Source organism: Astatotilapia calliptera, chromosome 18, assembly GCF_900246225.1.
Source record: "Astatotilapia calliptera chromosome 18, fAstCal1.2, whole genome shotgun sequence".
NCBI lineage: Eukaryota > Metazoa > Chordata > Actinopteri > Cichliformes > Cichlidae > Astatotilapia > Astatotilapia calliptera.
In genome coordinates, this window is record NC_039319.1 from 34,271,575 (window position 1) to 34,290,297 (window position 18,723).

General features: G+C 40.5%; 1 protein-coding gene across 8 annotated transcripts in view; it reads left to right on the forward strand.

The window, feature by feature from the left end:
- The window catches only part of astn1 (astrotactin 1), a 483,242-nt gene that overhangs the window by 138,185 nt on the left and 326,334 nt on the right, over positions 1-18,723 (forward strand). For 5 of the 8 annotated variants that reach the window (XM_026150133.1, XM_026150134.1, XM_026150137.1 and 2 more), the window contains exons 3-5: positions 4,711-4,988; positions 5,284-5,426; positions 8,865-9,014. In XM_026150133.1, the coding sequence (XP_026005918.1) occupies positions 4,711-4,988; positions 5,284-5,426; positions 8,865-9,014 (571 nt within the window). The remainder of the gene's footprint in view (positions 1-4,710; positions 4,989-5,283; positions 5,427-8,864; positions 9,015-18,723) is intronic. The other 3 variants (XM_026150135.1, XM_026150136.1, XM_026150140.1) reach the window with 1 other exon arrangement.

Genomic DNA, 18,723 nt, shown 5'->3' on the forward strand with positions numbered 1-18,723 from the left:
GAGAGTGTTTTTGACTGTAAAGCCTGTCTTGCAAGGGCAACAGACTGTCTGCCATCACTGTGGGATATCTGAGGGTGCAGGCAGGGGTGGAGAGAGCCCCAGGTGGCAGTAGACTCACATGCCTTGGGAATCTACATGGCAACTACCCCGGGCAAGCAAGAGATAACCAATGCTTAAAGCAATGGGAGGCATACTATAGAAAGGCACCACGTGAGAGAATCTATATGATCCGCATCCACGGGTTCAACAACAAAACCGCGATAGTTTTACTTTCTTCACATAGATGCTGCTGACTGAAGGCTCTCTTTCACTCAGCCACCCTCAAGTCACACTAAACAGGGAGTGAGGCTTTAAGGGAGAGGCAAAATCACCACTGCACAGGAGATGTCACAGAAGCATCATAGTAAAAATAAATGCAAAAAAGTTTTTTTCCACAATCATTAAAAGACTAAAAAGAAACTGAGATAAAACCCTGTTAAAGCCATTTCCTTGTGATGAAGGCTACAAGCAAATAGAGATTTACTTGGGTGCTAATTTGTCATGTTTTATATAAACTGTAGGTCTTGCTCTTGTTTTGCTCTCCACCAAATGTGTGAGACTGGCTGTTTACCTACTAAATTCTTTAATAGTTTCAGCCACAAGTTGTTAATGTTGTTCTCTTAGCAGGCAGCAAATGGTTCACAGAGACTCATTTTTACAGTTCAAGTGATCTGACCGTTTGTTAGTGTAAAAATATTGTTTAGTGCAACTTTAAGTGTGTTGCTGCTGTCAGCGTCCACGACTGTTCTGGTAGAGAGATATGTCAGATCCTCCGTTGGTTCAGTTGCATTTAGAGTCACTGCTTCATTTCTGTGAAAAGAGGTTTGCAAGGGTGACTTTCAAAGAGCTAAAAATGTAATCGTCGCAAACAAAATGACCCTCGTCTCCTTTCTGTCCACTGCACATGCAGATTTACTGCACAAGTACCCATATCATGGTGCTATTTGTTAATGTCCTTGACTGTGCAGATTAAACAAACAACTTATGCAAATAGGCCGCAACATTTGCTGATTTAAATTAATAATAGCAACCAAAATCCCATTTTTATTCAGCCACAGACTCCCTAATATGTTTGAAAAGGGATATTTTATGTAAATGACTCATTGAAATCCATTTTTCAGTTAATCATTTTTGCTTATCTTTGCATAACTGTACTTGTTTGACTGAGCTGACGCAGTTTATTTCTAATTGATTTTTTTTTCCCGGTCACTGTTTTTGAATCAGTTTCACTTAACCTTTGTTGTAACAGTGTGGTGAATGAGTATCGCTTACAGGCAGGATCAGTTAGGCACTGGTGTACTTTACTTATTATTTTTGAATGAACAGGAGAAAGAAGATAATTTTGGATGTTTATGTATCAAGTTAAGTAAACACGTGAACACCTAGCCGGAGGGAGAATTTATCCAGTTTGCTGTAAATTTTTCAGACTGGTGGGTTTAATTCTTAAAAGAGAAAAAGATCGTGTGTGTTAGATTCCTCCCGTCTGTCTCTACGTGCACTGTCAAGTTGACATTTTCATAACTCTTTTTGACCTTTTCCAAATTGCACAATTTATCTGATTTTGATTTTTTGATGGAGCTCAGCTGCTGGTATCAGATTAGTTGCAGGGAGGTGATAAATTGCATGCACAGTGCATGCAGTGTTATGTGTTACAGTCTTGTCTGAATGTTATCTCATCATTCTCGGTCTTTCATTACTTTAAATATTCAAAACAGTCACACTCAAAAACATAAAACTGCCCATGAACAATCATTGCCTTTATCTATAGAGGAGCTGCGGGCTGATATTCAGACTTAGAATCCCTCTCTCACTGTGTTTTCACAGGCTGTGTGCTTTTGACTTGCCTTGACTTTGATCCATATCCTGCTTCTTGGCAGGATTCTCTGACTCTGCTCTCACTTTTTCTGCTCTCCCTTTGACTGTAAACCCTTTCATTGGCTCTCTCTCTCCGGTTTCTGTCTGATTCTGTCTCGATCCACTCTGCTAACCTGTCCTCAGGGCAGGCTCGTCGCCCTTCATCTGTCCATCTTGTGCCTTCTCTGCGGGTGTAGATGCCACTGCATGCTTCTACACCATCAGCTCCCTCATAAGTGGTTAAAATCAGAGGGAAAAAGAGGAAAATAAAAACAGTTATGTGACCTGACCCAGTCATCTGAGATCAGTACCTCCTGAGTTGAATGTCACAATTGACTTCTGTCTTGTGCGTTTCCACAGGCCGCGAGCGGGGCACATTTGTTTTTGACTTTTGTCACATCTCTGCGTTGTGATGTGAAATGGGCCCGAGCTGATCACACTGCGGCTTCAGTGTCTGCAGAGAGTAACACTGGAAGCAACTAACGAAGTCTTTTGTTGTAGCTTGAGTTTCACTGCTAGAGATTAAAATGATACAAATTTCAACAAGTATGTTGTGAAGCCGCAGATAAAATGTGAGATGGGAATGGATACACATCCAAAACCCGTGGAAATGAAATGAGTCTCAGTTGTCACTCCGTGGATGGTGAATGGATCATGGAAAATGTGGGAAAACCTGAAAGAGAGGCCATTCAAAACTACGCAGCCAACATCAGTCACCTAACAGGGGAACGTCAGCTGAGCTTACCTGTTGATGATGCAAGTTCACTGGTGTGAAGCATCAAATGCATGTGACAGGTACTAAAACAAACATGATGACACTTTGGTCACTATCTGCAGCTCTGCACCTCTACCATGTTTTGAAAAGCAGGTGTGCTGAGGGTACTCCACAACCCACTGGCAGATGGTAGAGGACCTTCGAAACTCCAAAATAGGAAATGAATAACCAGGTTTCTCAAAATTGTGTTGGTTACATTCCTTAATCCATTTTTATTTGCAGTAAATGCTTAATAGTAGATCTTATTTTCCCTTAGTAGTCCTGATGTAAACAGAGACAGCACTACATGAGAATGGCTGTGTAAAAGTAGTTTTCAGGTTTATGTATCTATCAAAGAGCAAAGTAGTGGATGGTGAGAATCAACAACTGGCAGCGAGACGATTGCCTGACTACCAGGACTAGCTCTGCCAGTTATAGAGCTATGAGCTAATGCAAACAATTCTACAACAGATTTTAACCCTCATTTAAAAGACTGATATCACTGCAGAGCGGGTGGCCAGCATGGACACCCAAGTTTGTGAATGCCATAACTTGAGAAGGAGGTGCCTTTGCACTGTCAAATTGATGCCATAGTAGCATCTGCTAAAAAGTAGGAAAAGTTTAAATCGTGGTGACCTCAAACTCAAAGTCAGAGGTCAGGTTTTCTGATAATCTTGTGAATATGATCACTTCACAGTGAAGCGATTTTCAAGTTCATACTACGGGTGGTCACCAGCATTACATTGTTTTTAAAAGCATTGATCCTAAAACATCACACGTACACTGTACTTACTGACTTCCTAACAGATTTGTATATATTCTAGAATTCTCCGTCTTAGATCTGCATCATCTTTCCCAGTGTTCTGAGTATTGGTCAGAACAAACCAGTCCTTTTTGTGCTGGCAAAAAAACACAGTTTTAGTCAAATGTGATCTCTAATTGAAGGGTAATAGACCGTTAATAGACAAAACCGGTTCCCATCCATCCATCCATTCTCTTCCGCTTATCCTTTTCAGGGTCGCGGGGGGCGCTGGAGCCTATCCCAGCTGTCATAGGGCGAAAGGCGGGGTACACCCTGGACAGGTCGCCAGTCTGTCGCAGGGCTAACACATAGGGACAGACAACCATTCACACTCACATTCACTCCTAGTGGCAATTTGGATTATCCAATTAACCTATCCCCACAAGCTGCATGTCTTTGGACGGTGGGAGGAAGCCGGAGTACCCGGAGGGAACCCACGCAAACACGGGGAGAACATGCAAACTCCACACAGAAAGACCCCGGCCTGATGGTGGAATTGAACTCAGGACCTTCTTGCTGTGCGGCAACAGTGCTAACCATCGTGCCAAAAATTCAGTTCATTGTCAAAGACCTTAATCATATGAAAACATAAGCATGCACAAGCAGTCTACATTTTGCAGCATATGCAATTTATACAGTACAAACAAATGCAACCTGTATTGGAAAATGTAATGTTCTTCATCAATGTGAGGGCTGAAGGTGCTGCTCCTGGGCAAGACTGTTTGGCATGTACTCCATAAAACCACAGCGTATGATTTTCTGACTTTTGTGTTGACCTAATGAGATGGAACATTTTAATTAGAGGGTTGGATTATTACGCAGAGCCAAACTGTTGTGCCTATCTCCACACATGTGTTGAGGTATGACACATGCAACAACATGAATAAGTGCATTTTTTAAATTTAAGAAAAAATCTCAGCACTTAAAATGTTGCCATGAGTTAAGATTAGTTTAATCAAATGAAGATAAAAGGCGTATTCTGCTTCCGTTTCACCTTGAAGCAAAGTAGAGGAATGTTTCAGAGAGCTGGTGTCATGTAAAAACACTGTAGGCGTAATTCAAGACAGTAAACTGTCGCTGCAACCTTTTTCAAATGTTGCTGTTGGCATCGCGACTTTGACTTTGATCCGTATTCTATTGGCAAGATTTTCTGACTCTGTTCTCGCCTTTGACTCACACTGCTTTCTCTCTCTCCGCTTCTGTCTCCTCTCCCCCTTTTTTTTTTCTGTCTCTCCTCCAAATGCCACCCTCCTCCCCTCAGGGCGGGATGATTGCCCTTCTGCTGTCCATCCTCTGCCTGGTCCTGATCCTCTACACTCGCAGACGCTGGTGTAAACGCCGCCGCATCCCTCAGCCCCAGAAGAGCGCGAGTGCTGAGGCAGCTAATGAGATCCACTACATCCCATCAGTGCTGATGGGAGGCCAGGCACGCGAGAGCTTGAGGAACTCCCGGGGTCAGGGTCCAAACTCCAGCGGTACCCTCAGTATCCGGGAGACACCGATTTTGGATGGGTACAAGCAGGGTTTGGATGTGGGATGGTTAGAGCTCAAGCCCTAAATATAAGCACACAGCATGCGTACACATTGCTGAGTTGAATAACAGTATCTTGTTAATTCCATGCTACACAAGCAGAGCCTAATATTGCCTGAATATAGACAGCTGCTTCCACAAATCAGCCTGTACACAACACACTTGGTTTTATTGTATTAGCCTGTAATGTGTTTTGATGCCTTTATCAGTACATTGCGTCACACATTAGCCACTTGTGACATTTATTCTAATTTAGACAAGCCTGATAATGATTTCGCTAATTGATTTCAACTACATCCCCAGGTATGAGTATGACATTACCGACCTGCGTCACCATCTGCAGCGGGAGTGCATGAATGGTGGGGAGGAATTTGCCAGCCAAGTCACCCGTACCCTGGACTCGCTCCAGGGCTGTAATGACAAGAATAATATGGACCTCGCACCTGGTAAGCTGAAAGATGCACAAACAGCCAGGTCAGAAAAGACACGCGACCTAAAGAACAAGTGCACTGAACGATATTTCTCATGATAATTAGAAGTACAGATCATTTACCTTGACTTTAGGGTCATCGGCTTATTGGCTGTTATTGGTATTTAGCATTAAAGAGTATTTATTGTTTTATTTCATCTTATGCTGTTACTCATTTTCAGCAGATAAACACAGATAATTTCATGTCCTACCAAACGAGAGACAAGCGTAGCTCCAAGCCGGAGATGTTTCTTTGTTTGTTTTCATCTGACACTGTGCATTTTTCTAAGTAATGATAGAGGTTGAGACTCCATGTTGCTATGAAATGTTATCTTTTATAGTCATAAAGCAGTTACATTTTATTGCAGATGTTCATCTACCCATCTTATTAATGCATTTGTTTTTCCTCCTCCTCAGCCATACGGTTTTCTAAGTTACAAGACAATGCGTCAAAGGGGGTTATGTTTGTGTATTGCACAAACTCAGTTGCAGCAATTGCAGAGTGAAATAAATGAAAAATTAATTGGATTTTTAATTAAAACACATAAGTTTTATTTTCTCTCATAGGTTAGAAGTAATTATCTAAATGAATCTGGAGGGAATGATAGAGGATAAAAAAACATTTTCACAAACATGCATGGTGGAAATGTTTTGCCTGTGTAAAATCCACAAACATAAGGCATCTTGTTCACTTGTTTCTACAGTTAGTAGAATAACATCAGCTGTGTGACCCATGTAGGATGCAGATCACATATAAATATAAAAACTTTAAACAGTATTTTTGTCACCACTGACATAATTATGGAGCCACGTACCTGCCAAGAAATCTGGATTTTATGTTTTAGAGAAAGCATTTTTCATAATTGGTGGACTTTGGAGTTGAGCACCACTCCCATGAGAATTACTTCATGAAGTGGAGCAGTTGTGATGAAGGTACAGCCTCTGAATTTCAACTAAGGAGAGAGTCACCACTCGGATTCATCAGATCTCTTATAGCTGTGCTCTTGTAAAATCCAAACCGCTCCACCCCAGCGCTTATGGAGCAGAGTAATCCTGTGCATAATGCATTTAAGATGTGTAACGCAATGAACTAGAGAAATAAAAAATGGAGACAGCAGCTCATGCATGGAATAGTAAATAGCGTGAACATCAGAGAGGTCACTCAGAAAATAACATTTGAATTTAGACTTAAAATAATGAATTTCAGTAAATGTGTTTTGGCTCCTCTGACCTTTTCTCTGCTCTATGTATAATGTAGTAGGTACACATACATAAACAAATGACAAACAAGATGTCTGGGGTATTTCGTGTCTGTTGTCACTTGTGCACTTTGTACTTCTTCAAAATAATCTTGTCTTACAGTTTACTGTACCTGGTAGTGCGGCTACAGTTGTTCTACCAAATGTCTCATTTAAATGTTTTGAAATAAAACTTTATTTCTTTAAAATATCAAAATTTTCATAAAGATTTTTCTTTTGCACAATTGCAACATTTTATTGTTTCCATATTTTTAAAAAAAAGACATTAATAATAGAGAAATACGTGTTAAATTATCTGTAGTTTATTGTTATTAAGACATTTTGTGTCATTATTTATTACCGTATTTCCCAGACTACAAAGCGCACCTGAATATTAGCCGCACAAGCTAAAATCAGGGGAAAATCCTGTTTTGTACATACATTAGCCGCACCTGACTAAAAGCCGCAGGTGTTTCAATGTTGACTCATCATATGTAAGAGAATATGCACAAAGCGAATTGTCAGGAAAGAGATGGCTGTTTGGAGACACACCCCTTTTATTAATATTTTGAAAAACAAGTTATGGGTACATATTTGCACATGTAGTACATAACAGTAACCTACAGCACACCAGAAAAATAGATTCAGACTACCTTTTAGGCTCAGGTGCAGCGACACGGCTTTAACAAGAAGAAAAGTCAGTCATTCACCATCTTTCTTCTTCCTGCGCTCTAAAACCACCAAAGTCCTCTTCTCCAGTGTCGGAAACGAACAGGCTCAGGATGGCTTCGTCATCCACTCTCCACTTCTCTCCGTCGTTGTCACTTACAAAACCAAAGAAATCCTCGTTGTCAGAGTCGAACACCCTCAGAAGGGCCGTGGCGGTGTCCTCCTCTCCATCATGCAGCAGTCCAGCCCTTAGAAATCCGTTAGTGATCGTGGATGTTTTCACACTTTTCCACGCTGTCAGAATCCACCGGTGGAGTTGGGCATAACTTGCTTTTCGCAAGTTTATCGCCGCTCGTCATCCACGCCTCCCGCTGAACGCATAGCGCTACTTTGAAGTTTGTTTTTCGCGCTACTTGTACGGCACTATGTTGCCTGGCGGACGGACATGTGACTAACATACCACTCTTGAACCCCGATCCTTCCGCCAGGCAACGTAGTGCCGTACAACAGCAGAACAAACAAAACAAATCCTCTTACGATATGACAAAAATCATGGACAATCCATAGAAAAGCCGCACCTGACTAAAAGCTGCAGGGTTCAAAGCTGGTGCTTATAGCCCGACAATTACGGTAGTTTGAATTACACTGAGATGGACAAATATACTGAAAAAACTAGTTGGGTTTATTAATTATTGAATACAATGGCATGTATTAGAAAATATACCACATACTAGACGTCTGCAAGCGACGTTTTAAAATACTGATGGATTTGTTTATTTTTGTTAATAATTCATGCTTTCGCTCATTTCTTTTTGCTATTTTGCAATTCTCTAAGCTAATGCACACATATTTTAGAAATTATGGTGAGACAAAGCTTAGTAGTGGCTCTGAAAACATCATCCACAGAGATCCTGAATTAAGTTTAATCCGAATCCATGACACAGATGTGTGTGTTTTTTTGTTTTTTTAAACTGGAACAAAGTGGAGGACATACTGACATTGGCAGAAAATTACAGCTACCATGACAAACAGTGTCTGTGACTAAATAGCATGACAGTCACATATCTGCAGTAATATATGATTTTTAGTGTTTCCATGGAACTTCAGCTCTTAATATTTACAGAAATAGATAATTTTTCCCTCTGAGGCTTAAATGGGCTCTGTCTAATGCCTTAATAAGTTTTCATTTCATGCCAGCTTTTGTCTGTCTTTAATTTTGCCTGGTTGACTTCTGGTACAGCAAACAACATCCTGGATTTTCTTTCTTAGTATTGGTAATACTTTATGCTTGCCACGTCAAGCCAAAGCAAAGAAACAAAAATGTTTTTCGAAGTGGGTGCTTTCTCATTTTAACTCTTTGCCCAAAAATTCAATTAAACAAAAAAGAGTGTTTATTGAACCTTCCACCTCAAACTCATGTGTCAAATATAAAACACGTGACTTTAGGAAGCTTTAAGGTTGGTACGTCTCCTAGCTTACATTTAAGAAATCATTCTTCTTATCTGCAGTGAGTGACAACACCAAGTTGGCGCTAATGAACAAATACAAGGACAACATCATTGCCACGAGTCCCATCGATAGCAACCACCAGCAGAACACCCTGCTTCCCCACAATACCTCCACCAGCCAACGCAAACGTCTCTCCAGCAACACCCGCGGTGAGTCAATCTCTGCCATGGATTTGGCACAGACAGCAGATAACATCAACACCACCAATCCATGAGTCCTCTCCAGGACTACTAGCAGCATCAGATCATTAGCTGGACATTGTTGTATCGTTACATGTGTACACTGATCCTGTCAGGTGGCAGCCTGGGGACTTTATGAAGGCAGTTACATTTGAAAGAAAAGGTTTTCACATGACTTGACATACTTGACATGGCCCTCCAGACAGTAAAGCCAACCTGAAACTTTAATTCTTCTCCTCTCTCCCCTTTTTGTGTACGATAATATAAGCTACAGAATGAATGTACAGTTTTTAATTGTTGCTTATACTAATAACATACTGTGTGGACATCTCATTCACATCTCTGTGAAAAGAAGAAGCAGAACACAAAGTATTACCATGAACGCTGGTGTAATCTGTGCTTTTTATACAAGATAGGTCCTGCATGGCAGTTATGTGTCTAGTTTAGTTAATGCAGTTCAGAGGCTTTAAAAAATCATAATAACCTTAAACCAAGGCTTTAGGGAAACAAGCATAAACACAAATGGTTTCTATCTTCAGAATCTGTCGGTGCAGTGAAATCAAGTCCTAAATGTGGTGGAGTAAGCCGACTAGACATTTTGAGTAGATTTATCAGCAGAGAAAGTGCCACTACTCACTACTTGCTGCTAATGTTTTTCAGTGGTCAATAGTTGTTTTTATTTTTTTTTCATTCTGTAGCAATTTGCATATAATTGCCAAATTGCTGCACAGCCTAGCTCTGTTCCTGGAGCTTTAGTAATTCATAATGCAAAAAAATCTTCACTCAAGTGATCACATAAATTATTGACTTTCACTTCATTATCCAATTTTTCTCAATGCATCCGTGTTACACACTCACAGTGTTCACAGGAATAAAACAGACTTCAATATTATTGAGTTTTACCAGATAACATCCAGACACACTTGATATGATAATATGATACTGCTCTGTCAAGTCCAGGCAGTGGTCACTTACAGATGCAAGGCAAGGAGTAAAAATTGTTTTATTTTTTAATAACAAGTAATAGGACATAAACAATAATAGAGAATAGACGGACAAATTGTTTTACGTTGCAATTGGACTTTGTAAAAATGAAGTTTTCCTAGCTAGCTAAGGTGAGTATTGGTTGCCAGTAGATGTCTGTGTAGGTTTTCAGTCATCCAGGTCATGGTAATTTAAGGAGCTTGGAAAGCAAAGTGGCAAACAGCCACTTCATAAACACATGGCACAACATGGAAGAGCCACCTCGACAGGACAAGACTCAGCTGTACATCCGCATCTAAAGGACACAGGTCACTCTGTCGAGGATGCCAGTGTTCATATTTTGGACAGAGAGGACAGATGGTTTGAAAGAGCAGTGAAAGAAGCCATCTATGTCCATGTGAATGTATGTGAACGACCATCTTTGAACAGAGGTGGTGGCTTACGAAACTAAGTTTTGAGATCCCTTTCCAGACGTCTTAACACCCACGCACACCCGAAACCTCTGCTGCTAATGACTCACACCCTTTTTTACACCTTGGCTCATGCGATGAGGCAAGTGATCTATAGTGGGTCAACAACAATCTTCAGGGACAACTCCCACTAGTGCAAAAAACCCTGAACTCCCCACTATTTGGTCTTAGAAGTGAGGAAGCTTCTCGGATGAGAGCTGACTTAAAGAAGTCCAGTCACTTTTCTTTCCAAGCTTCTTAAATTCCAATTAGATGTTGTTTTTTCAGTGTTGTTCAGTTTCAATGTTATTAGAGTGATCAGCCGCTCCTGTTCATTGAAAGCAAAGAGATTTAGTATCAGATTGCCTTTGTTAATGGTTTCCTCTACAAAAGCTAAAGTCAGACTTGGGAAGTTCAAATAAATGTTTTCATGTAACCTCAACATTCAAAGCATAATACATGTTAATGCAAGTAGCCACAGAAATGGTAGCTGCTAACATGGTGCTGCTAACAATGCTGGCCTAACAGTGATGTTTTAATAAGATTTGTCAGTCAGTATCACAAAAACATGCATGAACGCACAATTAGTATAAAAGTATAAAACCTTTGTTATAAAAAGGAATTGACAAAAGGAATTAACAAAACATTGATGATTTTTTTTGTAAAACTTGAATTTCAATTTGACTTTAATATGCTTGTGGTTACTCGCATTGAAAAAAATCCCTGTCTTTTACCAATCACACCTGCATCAGCTGAAATACATTTTCTCTGAGATCTCATTTACTTGTGACCTACGGTAATTGTATTTGTAAACAACATATCAACATGTTTTTTTCATTTATTTTCTTGTTTTCCCATCATTGCTTCTTTTCAGACAAATGACTGAATATTGGTTCACCACACTAGTAACCAGAAAATGCTCTTGGAACCCAAAAGGCTAAGCCCTCTCCAAGTACTGTGTCTCATTATATGGGCATCTTTGTAAGATGTTTTGTAGGAGCGAAAATGCATTTCACTAAAAATGTAAAGGAGGATATAGAGGCCTGGGAGCGTGAGGGTCCTGCCCAGTATCTTTGCTGTTTCTAGGACTGCTCTTCTGGACAGAGATCTCGTATGTTGTTCCTGGGATCTGCTGGAGCCACTCGCCTACCTTGGAGGTCACTGCACTGAGTGCTCCGAATGCTTCTCAGGTTCTTCTCTCAGTCATTGGCACTTCTCCAGCTTCTCATGTTCCTTCTTCCCAATACCGCCGTCATTCGGTATAGCTACATCTATCACTACAGCCGTTTTCCTCTGCTTGTCCACCACTGCTATACCCGGTTGGTTACCCATCACCAGTTTGTCTGGCTGTATCTGGAAGTATCACAGGATCTTAGCTCAGTCATTCTTGACCACCTTGAGGGCCATGTCCCGTTTTGACCTCGTGACTTCCAGGCCATACTCGACACAGATCCTGTACACTATGCCAGCTACTTGGTTATGGCGTTCCATGTATGCCCTGCCTGCTAGCATCTTGCACCCTGCTGTTATGTGCTGGAGTGTCTCAGGAGCATCTTTACACAGCCTGCACCTGGGGTCTTGCCTGGTGTGGTAGACTCCAGCTTCTATGGATCTTGTGCTCAGAGCTTGTTCCTGTGCTGCCATGATTAGTGCCTCTGTGCTGTCCTTCAGTCCAGCTTTGTCCAGCCACTGGTTTTGGATGTTAGCCACTTCCTCTGTCGCCGTCAATGATGGTTTTTCTCCTTGCTCCTCTTTCTTGGGTTCCTGCTGCCTGAGGTATTCAGTAATCACACAGTCAGTTTTAGCCATCTTCCTAATGTACTGATTGATGTTTGTTGTCTTATCCTGGGCAGTGGTTCTGACACTCACCACTCCTCTGCCTCCTTTCCTTTCATTTAGTGTCCAGTCTCAGGGTGCTAGATTTGGGGTGAACCCCTCCATGGTAAGGAGCTTTCTTGCCTTGATGCCAGTTGCTTCTGTCTCCTCCGTTGGCCAGTTTATAATCCCAGCAGGGTACCTGTTCAGTGGAAGGGCGTAGGTGAAGATAGCCCAGATCTTGTTCTTTCTATTCAGCTGATTCCTCAGCACTTGCCTGACTCTTTGCAGGTATTTGGTGGTTGTGGCTTTCCTAGTGACCTCTTCGTGGTTTCCATCTGGCTGTGGGATTGGTACACGTAGCTGTCCTCGATGTCTGCAATGTTGCCTTCTGGTAGTGCAATCCCCTCATTTCTGACTTCTGACTAGCAGTGGGGACAGACCACTTGGCAGACTTGATGGTGACTTGTGCTACTGGCTTAAAGTCCTGCCTCTAGTGTTGTTCAACACATTTCTATTGAGTTTAGATGTGTCCTTGATCCAACACAGCTGATTTAAATGGATAAATGACCTTCTCAACATGTCTTGAAGTTCTCCAGAGGCCTGGTAATGAACTAAACTTGTGATTCAGGTGTGTTGACCCAGGGTGAGATCTAAGGCTACGTTCACACTGCAGGCGAAAGCGCATCAAATCCGATTTTTTGACCCTATGCGACCCATATCCGATCATGCTATGACAGTGTGAACGGCGCAAATCCGATATTTTCAAATCCGATCTGGGTCACTTTCGTATGTGGTACTGAATCCGATACATATCCGATGTTTTAGAAAGCGACTGCTGTTTGAACGGTCAAGTCGCATTAAATCCGCCTTTTACGTCACCGACACAAGACTGAAGCCAATTATCAGCGCCAGAGAAGCGCCCGAGAAGACATCGCGAACGCTTCCTGGCCATCCAGTGTAAATGTCAGTGAAACTGTTGGGAAGACAACGTAAACATTTTATTTGTACTGTATAATCTGCAGATTCTGACAGAAATCTACAGCTATCCTTTGAAGCACCGCTCCTCTCTTAAACAGCAATAAGGATCATTATTAGGTTATTTACATTATTATGTAAATAACAAAATAACTTAAAGCAAAAATTGGGAAACGTGAAGACCGAAGTCTTTATATTAACGGCCATCAGTCAAACAATACTGTTTGCTCTGGGTCTAAACAGAGCGCGTTGTGTGTGACATCTTCTTTTGCGCATGCGGGCCGCTTTGAGCGTTCACACTAGAGAGCGTTTGCTGTCGCATTTTATTTGTAGTGTGAACGAGCAGACAAAAAAATCGGATTTGATCAAAAAATCGGAATTGAGCATTAAGACCTGCAGTGTGAACATAGCCTATAACCTGCAGGGACACCGGCCCTCATGGACTGGGTGTCACAGTCTGGCGAGGGCAGACTGTATGAATTGAAAAAAGGACCCAAAATGCAGACTCCAAGGAACAGGGAACAAAACTTGAATGTTAACAAAAGGTGAGCCGTTTAATATGGCTGGTAGAAAAGGTACAAACAAAGGGCAAGGCAAACTGAAGCAAAATTAACACAAACCTAAACTGGGGAATCTAAACAAACAATAAGAAAAACCTAGACAAGAAACTTGGAAGCATGGCATGGCATGGACAACAGACGACCTGACAATCACACACTGAAAACAGAGGACTTAAATACACAGGAGGTGATTAGGGGAAGTGGAGACACATGAGGAAACAGCTGACTAGGATAAACATAATGATGCACAGGCAAGAGTAAAACTAACCGCATGAGCACAGAACACAAGACCCCTTTTCAAAATAAAACAGAAAACATGCAGACTTAGACACGACAACCAGAACTTGACAATGTAAGACACAGACATGAAACGCATGAAGAGCAGGGGAGATTTAACATGGTTGGAAACACGAGGGGGAAATAATAAGAACTAGAAACACTTATGCATGATAATACAAACTTGATAACATAAGACACGCAGCATGAAACACGAAGGGTGAGGGGAAGCTTAAATACAGGGGAAGAAAACACAAGGAGTCTAATAACCAAATGAACTTAGATAACCTAATGAACAAAATAAACTCAAACTTAAAACGCTGGGTCAAAAGACCCAGGACCATGACACTGGGATTGGGGACCCCTGATCTAGGCACTCCAGCATCCATATGTGGGGGATTGAGTTATATATTCACACTACCAGACAAAGGTTTGGGCACACCTTCTAATTTGATAGTTTTTTCTTTATTTTTTACTACTTTCTACATTGTATACACATACTGAAGACATCAAACATATGGAGGAAGATATATGCAATTATGTAGAAAAGAAAAAAATGGATAAATAACTCTAAATATGTTCTATGTTTTATATTCCTAAAAAGTAGCCACCCTTTGCTTTGTTGACAGCGCTGCAAACCCTCGGCCTTCTCTCAGTGATGTTCATGATGTAGTCACCTGAAATGGTTTCACTTCACAGGTGTGGCTTTTCATTTGTGGAATTTCTTGCCTTCTTAATGGGATTGGGACCATCAGTTATGCTGTGCAGAAATCTGGTTGGTACACAGCTGACAGCCTTATTTGAGAACTGTTAGAATTAATTTTATGGTAAGAGCCAATCAGCTAAGTAAAGAGTAATGACAGTCCATTTTTACCTGAACTGAACGTCAGTCAGTCTGTAAAATTGCTAAAACGTTGAATGTGTCCCCAAGTATAGCGCCAAAACCATCAAGTGCTACAACGAAACGGCTCACATGAGGACACCCCAGGAAAGGAAGACCAAGAGTCACCTCTGCTGCTGAGGATAAATTCATCCGAGTCCCCAGCCTCAGAAATAGCAAGTTAACATCACCTTGAATCAGAGCCCAAATAAATGTTCCAATAACAGACACATCTCTACCAGCTGCTGGTGACACTGTTGGGGATTTATTCAAAATTGAAGACACACTAAACCAGCATGGCTACGGTAGCATCCTGCAGCGGCATGCCATCCCATCTGGTTTGCGTTTACTTAGACCATCATTTATCTTTCAACAGGACAATGACCCCAAACACACCTCCATGCTGTGTACGGGCTATTTGACCAAGAAGCTCATCGAGCTTCATGTGGTAGTCAAAAGCCAAGAGTGTGCAAAGCAGTAATGAAAGCAGAGGGTGGCTATTTTGAAGAATTTAAAATCTAAAACATGTTTTGAGTTATTGCACACTTTTTTGTTTACTACATAATTCCTTATGTGTTCATTCATAGTTTTGATGCCTGCAATGTAAATACTCATGAAAATAATGAAAAATTATGAAATGAGAAAGTGAGTCCAAACTTTTGACCAGTAGTGCATATGCCAGATTTATCCTTCAGTAAAAATGAGGTCTGACAATGAGGCATTATGTGTTCAAGTCATTGCAGCACTGTGTGCTCAGTTCCCTGCTGTGGATGTCTTTTCTCTCTAAATGTTTATCTCTCACTATTCTAGTATTCACAAGAATCCATAGTGAGTCACTGAATGCCACCACAGGTTTAATCATTGACAACATCATGAATGCCCTTTGGAAAACTCTAGAGGACTATGAGACATTTTCACCTCGTTGGACAAAAGTTATCAATAATAGAGTGCAGAATACAGCAGTGTTATAAAAGTAGCATTGGAAAACAAGAGGCATAAAATGAGTCATAGATATAAACATTTCCTGGGAGATTATTGGACTGCGAACAATAAATAAAACAAAGTTAGCAGGAGCGTGTGAAATCTCACAACGATGCAGATCTCTCTTATTATTGTCTTTTTCTACCATACATTTATTTATTTTTTAATTTTGCACTCACATTGTCAGCACAAACACCCATGCCTCCCATGTTCACCTGTGCGTGGACAAGCTGTGATATTGTCCTGTGTAATAACAGACAAAAGAATATTGGAAATGCAGAGAGAGAGAGAGGATACGGTTGATGAAACTGAGAGACATTATCCCATTATCATAAACAAGAGAAGAAGGCAGCGACATTTTTAAAATGTCATTTTGAAAATCTTAATCTTAAATCTGTTAACCTCAGACCATAACTCACTTTCTTCCACACTCGACTGCAAGTGCTTTATTCTCAGTCCAATTAAAAACAATTCTGTAATGTTCGTTGATGCAAAGTAATCTCCAGAAATACCCACTTTTAGCCACACAAAGTAATCCAGAAATCTTTTCCAAACAGTGAGGAAGGATTGGAAATGAAAAGATACGACAGAGGGACATAAACAAAAATGTTCACATGTGCATGTACTTGCAGTCACTTCTATTTATCCTGGAGTTCCACACACACACACACACACACGCGCGCGCGCGCGCACACACACACACACACACACACACACACACACACACACACACACACACACACACGGGACACCTTGATTTCTAATTGTTAAAGAAGAAACAAATTGGTCTTGTCCTGTTTTCCTATCATGGTTTTACCTTGACTGATTTGGACTCAGCTGCTTCCACCATGGCTTTGGCAAACAACTGCCTGAAGCCGAGAAGCAAAATAGAAAAAAAGAACAATATTTAAGCATGTCCTTTTATCAATAAAACAGTTAAAACAAAGAATAAATGCCCACCACCCAATGTCAATGGATTTGATCAAATTTGCAATAAACATTTGACCAGCTAGAAAGTGCTTGGACAATGAAAACACTGAAGGTAGAAAGTTCAAAACAAAAGGATTCTTGGGTATACATGAGACTGTAGGGATTTGTATACTCACTTAATATTTGGTTTAGTATGAGACTTCTGTTACTCTTCCCTCACAGCCTGATACTTAAATATTAAGCCTGCAGCTTTCCAGTTGAATTCAATTCAAAATTCTGTTTCATTTACATACAGCCAATTCACAACAACTTTCACCTCAAGGGGATTTACATTTATAAGTTAAAGATAATATAATTAATAAATGAATAAACAATATTAGAAAGATACCCCCACAATCACCCAACACCCTATGAGCAAGCACTTGGCAACAGTGGGAAGGAAAAAGTCCATGGCAACAGGAAGTACACTCCAGCAGAAAAAAATATAAAAAGGTAAAGGCTACATGGTTCTAAAAATTACTCCAAACAGCTGCTCATCAGTAGGGCCAAACAATTCAATAAAAGCATAAAGATTCCTGGGGTACTTTTATAATTCATTTTTTTAAAAGTATTTAATATAAATATAAATATGCTGGTCTGAGTAAAATGGCTATTCTAGTGAAATTTTCTACCACAACCAACTCTAGAGTTTGGGTCCAAGAGTATGGTCCAAAAAATAGAAACTATCCAGTGAGTAAATGTGCCTTGTTTATACCAGAGCAGAATGGACAGACTGCTTCAAGCTGATAGGATCAGTAACTTAAATATCCACTCCTATGCAGAAAAGCATCTCTAAATGCACAACACACTGAAAGTTGGAGTAGATGAGCTTCAGCAGCAAAAGTCCACACCCAGTGCCACTCAAACCCAGTGGTTTGTGGACTGTGGGCTCTGGTACTGTAGGATTATAGGTTTTCAAAAGGTCTGTTAAGTAAGGTGGTACCAAACCATTGAGACTCTTATAATCAATTAATACATATTTAAAATGGATCCTGAAATGGATTAGAACCAAGTGTAAGGAGGTCAGTGTAGGTTTAGTGTGATCACACTGTTTCTTTACCATCAAAAGGCGAGCTGCTGCATTTTGAAGCTCTAATCAGAGCTAACATATAAAGAGTTATAATGCTCTAGACAAGAGATAATAAAAGCGTGAATTATCCTCTTAACCCTCCTGCCATCCTTTAAAAAACTCACACCCATCACCCTAGGGACCATTCTCAGCCACGCCATAAAAAGACCATATATCCATATTTTATTCCACTTTAAATTAGCCAACCTTGTAAAACTACTTCTCCCTGAAATATTCATGTAAAGTTTTAATTATATTTTCGTTGTTTTAACCCTTCAAATCCCAGTGTTATTACATGAGCGCCCTGTGTTATAAGCCCCAAAAACCAAAAAACGAAACTAAATATTTCCACAAAAAACCAGTTGAAGTAATATGTGATTGTCATTATAAGTAGGCCTTTAGATGGACCAAAGATTGGCACCAACATACATTTTGACCTGCCATTATTTTTTTTGCATTTTTTTTGCAATTTAAAAATTAAAACTTCAAGGCCCTGAGTCTTCATTGACATCCAAGAAAAGAAGAAAAAATAAAATCATATGATGATAATTTGGGGTTGAAAAATAGCGTTTATAATGGAAGTCAATGGGCAGAAAATGGTCCCCAGGGTGATGGGTGTGGGGATTTCTGCTGCTCAGCCATTTTAGGCTGATTTAAGGAATTCACACTGGAATATTAACATTGACAGGTAAAAACTATCCTGTGGCAAGTTTGGTTA